At 39.9% G+C, this 16,722-nt stretch overlaps 1 protein-coding gene across 1 annotated transcript in view; it reads right to left on the bottom strand.

The window, feature by feature from the left end:
• Positions 1-16,722, bottom strand: part of LOC115338892 (macrophage mannose receptor 1-like) — a 63,784-nt gene that overhangs the window by 29,107 nt on the left and 17,955 nt on the right. The window contains exons 7-10 of the mRNA XM_030007932.2: positions 12,335-12,517; positions 8,386-8,543; positions 2,550-2,663; positions 780-895 (exon numbers count right to left, since the gene is read on the bottom strand). Of these exons, the coding sequence (XP_029863792.1) occupies positions 780-895; positions 2,550-2,663; positions 8,386-8,543; positions 12,335-12,517 (571 nt within the window). The remainder of the gene's footprint in view (positions 1-779; positions 896-2,549; positions 2,664-8,385; positions 8,544-12,334; positions 12,518-16,722) is intronic.

Genomic DNA, 16,722 nt, shown 5'->3' with positions numbered 1-16,722 from the left:
CTTAACAAGGTATAGTCTGAAGACCACATTAATGTTAAATCATTTGTATGACAGCTACAGTGCTACCTACATTTAGAGAGCTACCATTCATGACAGCTAGAGCTTTCACACTAGAACGTATCTATTTAGATTATATAGAAACAAGTAAGAAAGTGTAAAGCATCGAGTCAACTGCAAGCAAAATACGCTTTATTTCTTAACCCTAACTTTCATTTTCCCAATATTCCATATTTAATAATGTGCACCAGCTGTTCGGAAATTTAGCACACACTGAACCCTGGCTGAACTGCGATGGATTTTCAGATACCAAGCACTTCTATCATCATTTGGTTTCTTATTTAATTTTTTTAAAAGTAGCTCAATTCTGAGAAGACCAGTGGGTGAAAATTATATCCTCTTGCTCATTTGAAGTACCTTTTGAAAGGAATTCAGAGCTGTATCTCTTCACTTAATAATGAAAATTGGATTCTGCATCCCTCACTCAAGTAAAACCTATCCTCAAGCCACTACAATTAAGGAAATAGAAAACATAATTCTATTTTTTTCCTTGACATAACCATCTATATCAATACTGATTTCACAGCCATCACCTACTTCTATTATAAACTGAATTCCTGGATTTGAATATAATGCAAAAACTGTGAGAAGTCCTGTATCTACAGATAGCTGTCCTCTAAAGCAAGATTTTTGTCCAGATCAGAGTGTTTATTTTGATATTCAGATGACGCTAGATGTTAAATCCTAATGTGATCCCCTCATGCATGTAGTCTTTTACATACCTGTCTTCAATAGTTGCTAAAAAGGCCTGATGCCTTCCACAGGTTTGATTTGCTTGAGAAAAAGATACAAATGTATTTCCAATGAAGTAACAATAAAAACCATGTCTTTTCCAACCCTGTCAAAAGAAACATTAAGTGATCATGTATGTTGCAGCTTTCCGGAAAGGAAAGGAAAGGAAAGGAAAGGAAAGGAAAGGAAAGGAAAGGAAAGGAAAGGAAAGGAAGAAAGGAAAGACCGAATGCACTAACGTACATTACCCGTCACCGTCACAGGCCATTCCCTTCCACCCTGCCCGCTTCCATTCCCTTCCCTTCCCTTCACTTCCTTCCCTTCCCTTCCCCTTCCTTCCCTTCCCTTCCCTTCCCTACCGGCCCTTCCCTTCTTCCCTTCCCTTCCCCTCCCTTCCCTTCCCTTCTCCTGTCCTTCCTTCCCTTCCTTCCCCTTCCCCGTAAGAAGTCTACAGTCCGCTTCCCTACCATCCCCCCACCAAACCAAAAACTGATTTATCCCACTGTCACCTAACCATTAGACAAAGGAACAACTGAACTGAAAAAAGCCAGACAGGACTGGAAACAGGCAGGATCAAAGCTTTTTAAAATTTTGTTTCATAGAACAATTTTTCACATATAATGAATTTTTAATCAGTGCATTCCACTTATAAAGGCACGAGAGACTTTGCTGTACACCTTTAGTGCTCAGTATAGGATTATATCTAGCACATAGGCATTGTGCAATCATGAGAATGGTCTTGAGAAGCAAATTTCAGCTTGGCTTTTCAGAAAGGGAATGACACTTCAGACAAGTTTGTTTATTATTAACTAACATTAACACTCTCTTCTAATGTTTTGTCATTCAAATGCCATTAACTCAGGAATATGCTCACAGAGGGAGAGTTTGCTGTGACCAGCCCCAATTCAAACAAATTTTCTTCTGATGGTTTTCAATTTCTCACCTATGAGAGACTTTTTTTTCTGCAACCATGCACTTAGTTCTCTAGGCAAGGATAACATCCATAAGCATTAGGATCCCTTTATCTTCTGCAACAGTTGAATACTTGTAAGGTTCCCAGGTACTCTTTTACAAATACTGGGAATAAACATCAAAGACTTCCTCTGCAGCTGTGTAAAGCAGACTTGGGGGAAAAGGCAATTTCTTCATGGAAGACAAAAACCCAGTAAGATTCCCTATGACATAACAAATTACAGTAGGCTTTTTGGAATTACTGAATGTTATGTTACCAGAAGGCGAGCATTACCAAATAAACAATAGATCCGCTGGCAGTTCAGAAGGAGCACAATGGATTCATTTTGTTCAGGCACTCCTACAAATTCTTCAAAGTAGAGAGCACTGCCAGAGACCACAGCAAAGCCCTGAGAATAGTATGTAGAGAAGCACACCCTTCCTGCTGTGAATAATTTTGAAGAAAATTGTAGGCAGAGCTGAAGAGCAACTGCTGGCACAGGCAAATTCCTTAGGACAGCTTGAATGCCAATCAAGGAAAAATGGCCTGCTGCAGGGACTACAGGTTTGAGTTTTGGTTTAAGTTCTGGAAAAAGAAAGGGAGCATCAAGAGCCAAATGACAGTCAGAGCCTAGATTTATTCATATGTACCACCTATCCTGTCTGCCATAGAAATGAGAAGGCCAGCTGTTCTGATGGTGACAACACAGAACCCATTTTTCCTGTTTTATCTGTCACCTAGATGGCATTTTCTCCTCTTAATCATTCCTAGAAGCCTATTCAGATCAGACAGCTTTTTCTTCACTTACTCTCTGGCAGCCCATGTCAATAGTTTCCTCTTCTGTAGAAGCTTCTGACATGGGTTTCCTTTTACAGATGTAGCCAATTTTCTTTTCACAAGAATGGTCTGCCCAAAATCCATCCTGAACATAAGAACAGAACATCACAGTCAAGTGGGATTTAGTCTTCAAAAAAGGCACTTTATGCTTTTAAGTATTAAATTATTTTCTGCAGCTTTAAAAGAAGCAAAACCTACATCTAAGTTCAGTACTTAATTCCAACCTCATTCCAACCTCACTTCTACTGGGGCTGATTCACTATTGACTTACACCTTCCTCAATTATTTAGCCTTCTGAAAAGTGAACCCTTGGAGGTGACAGTAATACACCATCTGTACAACTACTGATTTAATAAGCATGCAGGAGGAAAGGGAGGTGTCATCTCTCCCCACAGAAATCCAGTTGCAACAGAAAAAAAAACCAGAAGACTACATTCCTTTGTTAATACTTATATAAAACTTTGAAGATGCAAAAAGTTCCTTGTCAAAGTTAGAATTAACAATGTTACTCCTCATACTACAGATTCTCAGAAGAAACAATGACATTCAGTGGGAGCTGTACTGAAAGTAAGGAACCTCACACCATGTTCCCACTATATTTTACATACATTTTGGTTCAACAGATGAACTAAGGTATTGGGAGATGAGGAGAAACACCTGTGCAAAACACTTTCTCACCTGTGCCTTAAAGACTCCACTCTTGTAAAAGTAAAATCATAGCAGTTGGTGGCAATTTCTTCTTTCCCCCCCCCCCCCCACCCCGAAATGTAAAATAATCATCATGGTAATACACAGTCCCTTGTGCCACAATATGCCAAGTCCTCAAGAGCCTAAACAAACCCCACTTCCAGCAAAAACTCCCAAAGCTCAATACTACTGCCTACAACAATGAAGAACTCTAGGATGTTCAGCTCATGCTTGTGTCTTCTCTGTCCTATGCTGACCACAAGGCAAGTCTATTGGTGGATTGCCTCATAATCTCCTACCATTTCTTTCTCAGCCTCGCTAGACTGGTAGGCACTTCAGATAACCACCCAAAACTCTGACCGTCACAGCCTGGAAGAAATCAGCACAACTTTCACAACTTTTAGAGTTCTTTAACACAGGAAAACTTACCCTGAAGCTTTGGCTCTCTAGTTACTGACTTTTGAACCCAAGGGAAAACCTGGTCTGATGGCAAGCATCAAGCCCTTAAAATTTAGCCTTGAAAGAAACATTTACCAGTCTAACTTACTACTTGGTATAGAAAGCAAAAGAGTCTTCCCATCAATTAAATGGTGGAAAAACTAAAGCATAGCATATGTCAACAGCTACCTTTTCAAAATGTTAAACTGGACCAATGGTAGCTTCTTTACATCATAGCAAATTTGTAACACATTAATTTGCATCACTGTCCAAAAGGTACAGAGTCAAATTAAAATTAAAAGTAAAAACAATGTAATGAAGGAGGAGTTAAAATAAAACCGCATCTACAACCACCAAATTCAATGAAAAATAGACAAAAATCATAACACAATGAATAAGCATGTTATAAATAGAAGTCCTTTTTGATGGCATTGTTGCATGCTTTACTTTATAATTCATTTCTAACTTTCCATTAGCAGGCTGAGAGCACCAATAGACCTAAATGGCCCCCATCATCTTCACTTGGGGCCTCCACCCACCTGACTGCCCATGGGCCCCGGGGCTCCGCTTAAGCTCAGACCTGGGCCTTCAATCCCTGTCCATGCTGTAACAGAAGTACTTGTCTCCAGTTGCACCAATGTCTATACCTGGCTATGGGCCTTGTTGATCCAGACCCTGACCTTTGGACTGTCTTCCTGGCTTGATCTTGGACTCACCTTGTCACTCACTATGCACTTGCCCAGCAATTACTGGATTGTGTCTGACCCTGGTTACTCTCTCCAGACCTGATCCTGACTCAGCTACTTGGCTTGACCTTGGACCTGCCTCATCATCCCAAATGTGGGCTCTGGTCTGCCACCAGCTGCCTACCCCACCTGCCCTGCTCCCTCTCTGGGGACAGTGGGACAGGCTCTGACTGGACAGGCTCTGTCCCTGCAGCTGGTCTATTAGGCTTGGCTTGTGGCTCCTCACAATTTTAATTTAATTTTAATATCCCTGCTGGCTTCCAGCTAACCTGTTCTTAACCACACAAAAAAAACCCCACCCTAGAGTAGCTCGTTCTGCTTTTTTACTAAATAAACAATTGGAAGAATGGATTGCAACCTCTGTAACAAGCTTTGTATACTTGAAGACTTTTGCTTTTTCAGATTTCTCTTTCACAAATCAAAACCCCCTTTATTTCTTCAGCCAAAAACTACATCATGCTTTCTGTATTGCTTTTGAGTGCTGATACAAGCAAAAGGATGACAGCTTTTCTAAAGCAGCAGAATGGAACAGCAGGCTGCTACTTTTATTTATAGCTACAGCCACAGATATATCTAACTGTCTACTGCTGTTGGAATTAAAAGGGCCTCTAGGGTTTAGATACAAGTCTCACTTAATACATATTCAGTGCTGGAGGACTCCAAGATCCTTCTGTACTGACAGACACTGTGTTAGGTGAAGGAAGAGAAGGCTTGGTCTACCAGAGGATGGAGTCTTCTGCTTCCTCCCTTCCCACAGTCAAGACCCAGCAGCCTGCACTGGTATTTTCAGCTGGTTCTTGACCACAGTATTAAGCATGCCAGCCTGCCATCAGAAACTCTACTTCTGAGGAATGATCATGGGTCATCTGACTGCACCGAATGCTGCCACTTTTAGCATGGCACATAAGACATGACCAGTGAATCGAAATCTTAATGCTTTGAGACCCTGGCCATTGAATTAATTTTATTTTAATACCGAACCATATGTTAGATCCCTTTTATAATCTTAGGTCATCTTCTATCAACAGATCTGCCTAGACACATACAAGCAATCATACACCACTGCATGTATCTGTAACTATTCTTGTCTCTTTGTAATTCAACTGTTTGTGTGTTCCAGTGGTTCAGTCTGGGCGGACACTTCAGGACTTTACAGACCATACAAAGTGAGGGTGAGGATATAAATAGCAATGACTCCTATTTTTCCATCCATTTCCTTATCCAGTAGGTTTCAAAGAATGGCCACATGGAGGGGGCGAAACATTAGGTAGACCAACAGTGGTTCTTTCAGGGCTTGGCATTGCAGAGTGGCATGAATTTATTCTGGACTATGCTGTTCCTGCCCTCCACCAGAGGATACTGCTAGGGTTAGTTGCAATCTCTCCCTGCCTCACCTTTCTCCTAAAGTCTTATGTAATTAACCAGATGTGCCTTTCCTCTAATCTTGCAACAGAAACTGAGGTAGCTGTCTCTTTCCTAGAGAAATGCAACAGGTGGTAGAATTCAAAGTATCACAAGAAGTGATTTGCTTAGGTTTGCAGAAAATTAGAAGCTAGTGGATCTCAGCTTCTGTACACAAATAGAGATTTTTAACCTGAATCCAAGTTCCCCAAAATGCTATAACACTTGGCTTGGCCAGAAAATGCCATCCAGATCCTCAAAAAGCCACAAAACAAATTCTTCCCCTTGTTGTTTTTTTCTTGAAACTCTTGGTTTGAAGGCAGTCAAGTTGTTCTGATAAAAATCATGGCTTTACCAATGCATTTAAGCTGCCCTGTATGTTACAAAAGACTAAAAAGAGATTTAAAAAAAAAAAAAATTGCATCAAGAAACTATGAATATCAAGAGCAATCTTAGCACTTTTTTTAAAGTACTAGCCAAATTATGAAATGCTTGTCAGCCTCTAACCTCCTCTAATACTTCCTGCACCAATACTTCCATGTACAATACCATAAAACCCCAAAGTTCACACCAACAGGTGAAGGTGGCTAAAGGGCACAGGATGGTAGATGAGACAAAATCTCAGCTATGTGTTCCTTGCACCACCCACATGCACCAAGACTAGCTACCTTGCAAACCTCCCATTCCTGAGCACGTTCTCCAGCCTTTACCATTATACAAGTCCTTGAAGCAACTGCTATTTACAACCTCAATTGACTGATCCTCACACTTGAGCATTCAGCTTCCTTCCACTGTCTGACCCTATATTTCTGTTAGACAAAGCATCTCCTACATCCTCAACCAGCACTGGCATAGCCACTGCACAGATAATGGAGCACAAAAATCCTCACACGCTTAAAAATCTGTCTGTTCAATTACCATGTGTACCATGGCCTGGTTGCCATGGAAGAAGTATACATTTATGGTCTTCTCACCAGAGCGTGTCCACTAATACAATGGAGAGGAATTTTTAATAGTTTATAATCTTACTCATGCTTCTGACCAGTGCAAAATTCTTCACTAAAATAGAGATCAAATTCTAACCTTCTGGACACATCTGACTGTACATTAAGTTTCTTCTCCCTGCTCAGTTCATACAGCAATGAAACTATAGACGTGAACTTTGGCCCAGCCAGAAAACATCTCCACAAACACACATAGCTCTGCTCAATTTGGGGAGATTAATATGCTATACCCTGCACAGGCTTGCCTCTTCCATGGATACTACTGTGGTTTTGCTCTCCCAAGGATGCTGTTCTAGTTCTCTTCCTCATTCTTTTCTGGAACTGATGACGTGGTCCCTTTTTCTGCAAGTGCTGCACCTGCTAACTCCTCTATGTCCTCTACAGCTTCTTCCTGCTGCAGAGCTGGCTCATCCCTCTCCCGCTGCACTCAATCTTAATTTCTGAACTTGAGTGTTTGTGCACCAGAATGATGGAGGCACATGAACGAGCTGCATGCATACATGCCACTGTTGTTGATGATTGCACCTAAGTGAAGCAAGTTAGAAAACTAGGTCTATTGGGGCTTGAGTGCAGACTTGCCCTATGAGGCAAGCTCTGTATAGTGTTCAGGCCAACTGGGAAAAAATTTTTAGTTCTCCTTTTCAATTTATAAGTGCACTCACCAAAAGTACAACCCTCAAGTTTTAATTTTGCAAAATAATGAAATGCCTTTGGTATGGGTAAATACTTTTTTCCTCCTGATAAAATAGGTAAACCCTGAAGGAGGTGGTAAGTTCAATATTTTTAATTATCAGAAAGATGAAAAATACCATTTTGCAACATCACACACAGACTGACTTTTATACCAGGTATTATCTCAGTTCCTGTAGTACACCTACATCATTGATCATTGCCATATTCCAAAAGGCAGCCTTTTCAAAGCAGCCTTTTAATTGTAGATATACAGTCACTCAGTAAAGGCTTCCACTAATGCCACTGCTAACTACTTTTCTTACAGCTCTTCATGTGCAGTGCAGATACAAGCATAACATCTAATCCATCTAGATCTGAGATTTATAACTTTGCCTAGAAAAAGAAAATGAAAGCTTCTATTTTCTTCTAAAGATAGTATTTCTATTTTAAGGTAGGTATATATCCCATACTCAGACAAAGCAGAAAAAATCCAAACATATCTAAAATGTCTTTGTAGCTTCCTGAAGAAAAGCATTTACATGTTCATGTGGTTCACAGTGTAATTAAAAGCTTCTTCAAAAAAGCCCACATGCACAAACTGAAATCCAGAAATATGGATCTTGGGGAGCAGTTCCCTCCAAGGAAAGCCACCACTTGCCTGATTCTCAGGCAAGACAATAAAAACAACTTTCTGGCGACCTTGAACAGGGGTCCTTCCTCAAAAAAGTAACACCTGGAAGACTCTAAAATAGGCTGCTTCAAACAGTAATATCCCCTACTTTTTTGCTCTGGCATAGAAAAAAGCCCAAATGATAAATGAAATGATAAGATAATTAAGTCAATAGCCACATGACTTTACCTTTCCCTTCATAACAACACAGTCCTCTTGCCTGTTGTTTGCATGAGTGGGTTCTCCACGAAGCCACTTGGCATAGGTGACGGGTGTCCCATCGCTCCATTCAAAATACATCTGAACTTTGAGGTCATTCAACCCAATCCACAGCTCATCAGCTGGCTCTAAAACATACAGTTAACAAGGTTGATAACAGTCCTTTTATATGATGTGAACCCTTATCTTCACAGAACAGAAAAAAAATTATTCTCAGGAAGTTTAAAAGGCAGTCAAAGGAAATTAAGGCTCCCTGTTTCATAAAGAGGGCAGACTGTTCCTCATATACCCACTCCAGTTATGAGGAAAGGCCACTCATTATAGTGGCAATACAATAAGAGTGTTTAACTTTGTACAAAACAGCAAAAATACTCTCTTTGTTGAATTATGTTACAACACAGCTAGGTTCATTCCTTTTTTCCAGTTCACAAGTCTTGTAACGAGATGAATAAACGCTTAAATAAAATGCTACCTCCCCTTTGCCTCCCACCTTTAGTATAGCGAAGAAAGAAGTGCCTTCTTTTCTAATGCTCAGACACCCAGTGTTGACTTTTACAGCTGACAACTAGAGTACCTGCAAGTTTTCCCATTACAGGTGTTCCTATATTTTATTTCATTTCAGAGCAAAATGAAATTCATGTAGTTGTTGGAATTTTCAGTTTACAGTTAATGGAGTTAACTGCTGGTTTTTGGCTGGAATGAAAGTGCAGGACTGATCAAGGATGTTACTTTATGGCAGCTGTTTCTTAGAGGTTTATTTGCCTGTGCTTAAAATTCTCCACTCTATTGCTACTATAAAGTTCATACCTAGTTTTGTTCTGAATAGACTATTTGAATAAAGAGGATTAAAATTTGGGCATTTATAATCAGTCTGAACTCCATCATCATCAAAGAGTATTCCTCTCTAGAACTGATTTTATGACTTTGTTCAGTGCAATTGGCATTTCTTTAATTATTATTTAATTATTTATTTATAGTCTGTCATCCAGCCTATGCTAAAGGCAGCAGGTTTTCCTTTTTTTTACAGCACCATGGCTCAGATCACACTGACCAACTACATGCACAGTCCTTTCCTTAGATAGCAGTCTTTCCAAGCAGAGTATGAACTACTTGGTTGCTAGAACTTACTCATGAGTATTTTTCATGAATGATAGGGAGACTACTTTTTAACATTTTTCCACCACTTATGACCTTGCATTTCTACAACCCATCTACAGTACTCAGAGGTTTCTCCTGTTCAGTTTGTTGTCATAGTTTTTGCCTTCTTCCATAAGTCTTCCTCTAACATCCTATATCCAGACTGACCACAGACAACCTGATAATGAAGTCCCCCAGGAAATTAAAAATGGGATTGTGAGCCCACCGGGAAAAGACATCAGCTGCAGGAGTGGGTCTCTCAATGGATCTATAATTGTTTCTTTTCTGTTGCTGCTGTCACTAGACACAGAAGGGACTGTAAAAGAGTTAAAAGTCATTGCCGTCAAGGCAATCCTTTCTGATTAACACATTTCAGATGGAGTTTTTCCTAGATACTCCCACAACTTAAAACTCTTGTGACATTTCTCCCAACTGCTAGTTACAGGAACATGGAGGCTTCCCATTTTGACCAACCAAGCTGCTACAAAAGTCACCCTCCCAGCCTGTCAGTTTAATGGAGTCAACTCTCTCTCCTTTCTCTTTCTCTCCCTTGTCTCTCCCATCTTTATTATACCTAAGTATGATCAGCCCTCATAGGTCATCCATACTGTCCTTACCATCCCTCCCCCAATAAGAAGGGCTCAATTCACAGGACATCAGGCTCCATTTTCATCAACATCACATCTCAGTACCCTCCTTTAAACTCTCCTCTGCAACCAAAATTGTAACCTGTTCCAATTCCACTGCCCATCATGCTCTCATTCCCTCCTTAGCTACCTCCATCCATGCTCTCTAATTTCTTTTTTGTTTAGGTATTTGTTAAAATTTTTCTGACTCTGTTTATTGAGCACCTAGCATAGCAAAGGCCTCATCCATGGCCAGACCTCCTACTGTGGTGGGCTCACACCATGGTAATATGAACAGCATTCTTTAACAAAATGATTACATCAAAGTCATCTAAATAAGCCATGCAAATCAGAAATGGCCAAGAGCCATTTCTGGTTCTGTGGACCTTCCTCCTACATAACATTTTCTCCTCTGAAGAAGAAATGCTGTCATAGAGTATTGCACTCACCTCTAAAGCTGGGTGACTAAATACCAAGGGGGGGGTTTCCCAGCCACTTGTAAATAAGCTGTTTCCCACTCTCTCAGACATGCACTGGGCCACTTTTGTGCTATATCACATGCTGGACTTCAGTGTAAATATCCAGAATGCACTTCTTTATTCTTCTTTATGTTCCTCTCTAAAGTTCTCCTTGTGGGTGATGCCAACAAAAGCTCAGCTACTATGACAATACTCATTTTATTGTACCCCTTCTTCCTTTGTTTTATCATGGGACTGTGAATTGTTTGGCACAAAGATAGATATTCGTTCTTTCTGTACCGCACTTATTGCCGCAGAGTTCTGATGCAGACAAGATTTTCTAGGCACTGCAATACATGGTGTTCTCATCTCAGTGGTGAACAAGGGTGATCTGATACTGTCATAAACTCCTTTAAAAGACTTCTTTACTTGTTCCAGTTTTACTCCTCTGAAAAGAATGCTTTCAAAATAGCCTGTTGCAGTGAGTGTGGCATATGTGAGAAGCCTGGTTTCCTTCAGGACTATTTGCCTTTCAGAAACATTCACTTCTACAAAAACAGTGCAGCGTAGTCAGTTCAGGAAAGGTCTCTGGAGAATGCATTAAACTATGAAATAGTCTATTTTGAAGGAGTAAGGTGAAAATACAGAAAAATTCCTTTAAAGCCTAATTTCTTTCAAATGTCCTAATGTCTCGTCAAGAGGTCCCACCTTTCCTAATAATGTCCTTTGAAAAAGAGTAAAATTTTCATATTGTTCATGAAAGAACAACAAATCACTCTTTCAGGAATGTGAGGACAAGCACAAGTTGCCATGAAGTTGGCTAGGATACAAAACTAAAGCTATTTTATGATTGCCACACCAGGATTGCTGTTACACTGCAGCTCAAAGCAGCTTACTGCACTTTCAATGAAGGATAAACTAACTCACACTTACCTGGCACTAAAAGCACGCACAGGATCAGTTACTGCAAAGAAGCATACATAGGTTGAACGTGCTCCTCCCAACAAAAAGCAGTAATTGATCCTACATGCAAAATCAAGTTCACGTAAAGCAATAGCAACCACAAAATTGCCTCAGCATCAGCATGGTTGCATCTCCCCTAATGAACACACAGCATCTGTAGCTTAACTTGCCTTGCAACAACTCGAATGTGTGCTCAGAAACCAAGCACCTAAGTACCATGTTTAATTTGGGGCACATCTGAATCCACATACTGGGATAAACAGCTTCCTTTTTCAAAAGAAACCCAAGCAGCGTGACTTGAAAAATAAGGACATGACAGTGCTGGTAGTAGGACCCAGATCTTCCCAAACTGTCTTTGACCAACAGACTTTGCTTCCCCTCATCTATCTTTGCAGACCAATCGTAAAAATCCTTCCAGCTTCTGAAAAGGTTGAAAATTGTTTTAATCTGTATAAAAGGAGGTAGAAGCAGACCCTAAGAAATAGTTTGGGTTTGATGCAATTCACAGCATTGACCACAGCTTTTCTGTGGCAGAAGAGTTTGGGTTTTGTGCTCTTATTGTGTTTCTTTTCTTCCAAAGATGTTTTAAATTTAAAATTTATCTCCTTCTGCACCCTGTGATCAGGAAAATTTTTTTTTAACCAGTCTCCTCCTTTTTCTGATAGGTAAGACATATTCAAAACTCTTTATTTTCTTAGTATACATATACATAAGTTATTGTAAAAAAATACTCACGGTACCCAAGCTGAGAAATAACAAAGCTGTACTCTTCAACATTATGGATGCTCGCCAGATCCCCATCCTCTTTCCTGCAAGATGTTAAGGCATCTTTCCATATTTTGGGGTCCCTGCGAATTATGTAGCAGTGACCAGCATATGACATCCATTGATCAGGACATCTAATAGGCACATTAGTCTCTGAAAAGAAAAATTACCATGAAGGGTTTCAGAATTCTATTCTTAACTAAAGACTGAAAAGCTTATAAGGAAAGATTTAACACACAAATTAATTATATATTTTCTTCATGAAGAACAGCACAGCTGAAAAATATGTACAGGGATAATAATCTGCATGCATGATTAAAAGTTGAAACTTTCAGATTTTTAAACACTACTACAGTTGCAAACAAGTGCTTGCATCTTGTGAAAAGACAGAATTAAAAATTACCATAAAACACAGTTTTTACTTTTAAATGCATGCATACATACATACTAAAAGGTAAGGTTTGCAGAGCTGTGCTTTATCATTTTTCTGCACTCATGTCAGCATTACTCTTTCTCCTCCATGCTGTATAGCTATATGTTAAGAACCTGGGCTTACAAAACATATTTATGAGGGTAATTTTTTTCCACAAACCTTAGGCATTTTATGGATTAGCCCCATTTGCTAGACTAGCAAAGGAAAAACAACTGGTTCTACAGGATCACAAGAGAACCTGAATAAGAATACTCCTTTTAAGAATTCTTTTTAAAAGCTTCATTGAGAAAATTATACTGTCAAAGTAAATGATTTATGCTTAAAACTCGCGTTTAAAAGTTCAACAGAACAACACCAGAGTACTGCCAACAACCACATTGCTGTTCAGCAAACAATTCAGCCTTGAGAGGAGTGCCACCTGAACATACAATAAACAGAATATTGCTGTTGCAGAAACAAATTATGATTCTTGCTGCACTTTATTTATAATCAGCAGATGGCTTTAGCAAACACCAATACATAGAGCAGAACAAGGACAGCAGTTTTGCAGAAATTCTGTTGGCAAAAACAATTTGTGTATGTCAGGGAAGGAGAAGCAATGTGTTTGTGTATAACAGTGGGGTATATTCTGTAGAAATATTTAAGTAGGCCTCCAAGTCATGACCAGTCAGGCCCACACTGCAAGCACATATCCTGTTTCAACTGGAATATGTTGATGATTAGTAGATACTTGGTGTCACAATGCAGATTTCTAGCACAGCTATAAACAGTGTCTGCTGCACTTTGCAGACCTGCCTCAAAAAAGTGCTAGCATGTTCTCACAAAGTTTAAGTAAAACTGAACTTTGTCAGTCCATGAGAAGGGGCTCAGTGCTTGGTCAGAGCCTTGTCAATCCTGCCACAGGAGAGGAAGAACTGGAATAGTGGGTGGGGGAACCCTGGAAAAACAAACTCTATGGATGTAGTGGTGTTGAGAGAAATGAGAGAGGACAGAGGTGGCAAATGCTGTTAAGGTTTTAACCTCTGTTAAGGTGAAAGAGGTTAGTCTGATGCTTCAGACAGCTGCCTAATTTGCCCTATGTCTGGTCTCAGCTCTGAACGTATGCATTTTACAGTGCTTTGTGTGAGAGACTGAAAGAGTTAATGACTCAAAAATTGGGGTGGGGCAAGTTCACGGAGGGGGGGGGGGGGGGGTGCTGGAGGGTGCCAGCTCCCTGTTCTGATAAGCTGTTCTGATACAAATATCAAACAATGGCCATGTCTGCAAGGAAGAAGTAACTCCCCAAACTATCCCCAAGCCCAAACTGCTCATTAGCCTAATAAGTTCGAGTGCCCGCCCGAAGGAGGGAAGGATGTCCTTTTATCAAAAAGGACACAAACTGAAGCCCCAGGTGTGCAAGCCCACCAGAACTGGACCCCTCATCTGACTGAACCAACGCTGGACCCAGAACCGGTGAAATCTTTCTCTCTTCCTTTTTCTGTCTGTCTTCTTCTCTCTTTCTTTTTCCTTTTCCACAATCCCTACACCTCATCCATTTCAAGACACAAACTGTTGACCAAGTCTGAGACTAAGAGTGGATCCAGCCACACCTGGGCCCTTCTCTGATGAGGAGTCTAGAAAGAAAGGGGGTCTGCTCTGAACCTCGTGACTTGACGGGCGGGATCTCCTTACTCCCTGAATTGATGTATATGGTTACCCTGGGTTACACGGTTTACAGAAGTAGTCTTATGCCAGTTCCTGTTGTGAGAAACCCTGCCACCTACTACCACGCCTCCCCAGTTCAGTTTGCTTCTGTCACGAATAAAATCTTTAACTGATTGGTTGGTGTCATTTCACCTTAATTTAGCCCGAGGGAATTTTGAATTAAACACGACTCCCTGGTCTGTCCAGTCTGGGTCATGACACTTTGCTATAACAGTCAGAGAACAGCTTCGAAAAAAAATCTAGGCATATATCCACCTCCAACACACTTAGTGCACCCTTCTGCTAACTGTAAACACTGAATAGAACAGACATCAGCAGTTCAGACATAGCTACAGTCACAAAGGTATTTATTCCCGAGTGAGTCCATGAGAGTCTCTTTTTCAGACCAAAGGAGACTGAGACTATTACTGTAAACACTAAAACAGCTATAGCAAGGTAGGAGAATCTTTTGTTTGTAAATCCAGTAACAGCAGGGAATTTGTTGCAGGCCACAAAACAAGAAAAGCAGCTGACAGTCTAGTTTCTTTGGTGCAAGTCTTATTGAATGACATAGCTGGGGATTTCTCAGTAAGAGAAAGTCTTCAGTTCTTCATTTCCAGTACTCAGCAAAAATGAAGTCTGTGCTTCCCTATTCTTTCTTTAAAGACAATACATGAGAACACAAAGCCATGCAATCTATTTTTTCATCCTAATGGAAACAAGTACTACTCCCTGAACTTCATTTGACTTAAGCAAAAGACGCAATGCAAATTACAAGTAAGATGTAACAAAGGAAATCACATTGATGTGTAAAAAATGTTATCCCAAATGTCTAGCTGATTAATTTACTGTGGAATAGATCAAGATACAGAAATGAAGTATGCAAGCATAGAATGATTATTTCGCAAATAGAGAGCAAATACTTTTGTAAACTGTAAGCTTGGCTTCCTGAATTCTGAAGATCTCACAGTGATTGCCTTGGGAGTCTAAAAGGGTGAAAGCACTAGCTGAAGTTTGTCTTGTAATTCAGGGATTCAAATTTCTACCTCTCACACCCATCTTCTGTGGTTTGATAAGAGAGACCTCACACAGCAGTCACAACAGTGACGCTAAGAGCATTTATTTCCTCTAACTGAATGTTTCATGAAACATTTAGAAACAATACTTTAAGGTCGCTACACCCTGTTGGATTGGAATGAAATCTGTTTTGGAAGTCACTTGGTGGGGGTAGACAGACAGACAGCCTTTCCTTCAACAATTAAGTTAAAAAATAAGCAAGTTTTGCAGGTGAAAGTAACAGGTTCTTATTAATCCACTTTGCTGTATTACAGGGCAAATGCTTTGAAGCCCTAAGAGTCTGCATTACTCAGATGTATACAATGATGTGGCCCCCTGCTGGAAAAAACACTTCTGCTACAAAAAAATGTACAGCTGTTGGCTTTGTGAAAATCTTCATCTGCAACAAAAATAAATATTGTGTAACGATTTTTCTCTACTTTGTTTTGGACACAAGCATGATTATATTCTGTTGTAAAGTGTTCTTCTGTCATACAGTCCTTGCATACTGCCCTGTTAGACTTAATTGTAACTTCTAGGGTTAAAATTTCAAAGGATTGCCTCTGTGTTAAATGTTAAATGCACAACTAAGTGTATGTATGAATTTGTGATTAATTTATTTCTTGACTCAGGAGCCCTAGTCAGGAAAACATCATCTGCCATGAGTTTTCCTTTACATCATTAGAAGCTGAGGGCACTTAACACCTTGCATGATTGCATGCTTATTCCTTTTATGACTTCCCCCCATGGGACATTTTGGAAAATATTTTATGAAGAGAATCACTGCCAATTTCTGGTTAATCTGTCACCATGTTTACTCAGCAATTTCTGTACAATTGAAAACTTTTGTCTCATTTCTGTTCTTCCTCCAAATTACTAGAAAAATGGGAGGCTGGAGGGGGGAGGGGGGAGAATCAAAAGCCTAATGCATAAGAAAAAAATGGCCATTAGACCCCCCAAAACTGAATTTAAATCTAAATAAGACAGCAGCCAGTATTGAATTGGTAGTATAGTTATAGGCATCAGTGTTTAAGAACTGATGTATGAAAACTGAAAAGCTGAGCAGTAGCCAACTGAACAATCTAAGACAACCTATATAAATTAGCTATCTGGTTATCAGCAGTATACAAATCCTTACAAAACTTTACATCTTAATTTAGGAAATAATTAAAATATGCACTGAAGT

Source organism: Aquila chrysaetos, chromosome 3, assembly GCF_900496995.4.
Source record: "Aquila chrysaetos chrysaetos chromosome 3, bAquChr1.4, whole genome shotgun sequence".
Lineage (NCBI taxonomy): Eukaryota > Metazoa > Chordata > Aves > Accipitriformes > Accipitridae > Aquila > Aquila chrysaetos.
Note: the sequence above shows the minus strand (reverse complement) of the source record. Positions and strands in the feature narration are given on the sequence as shown.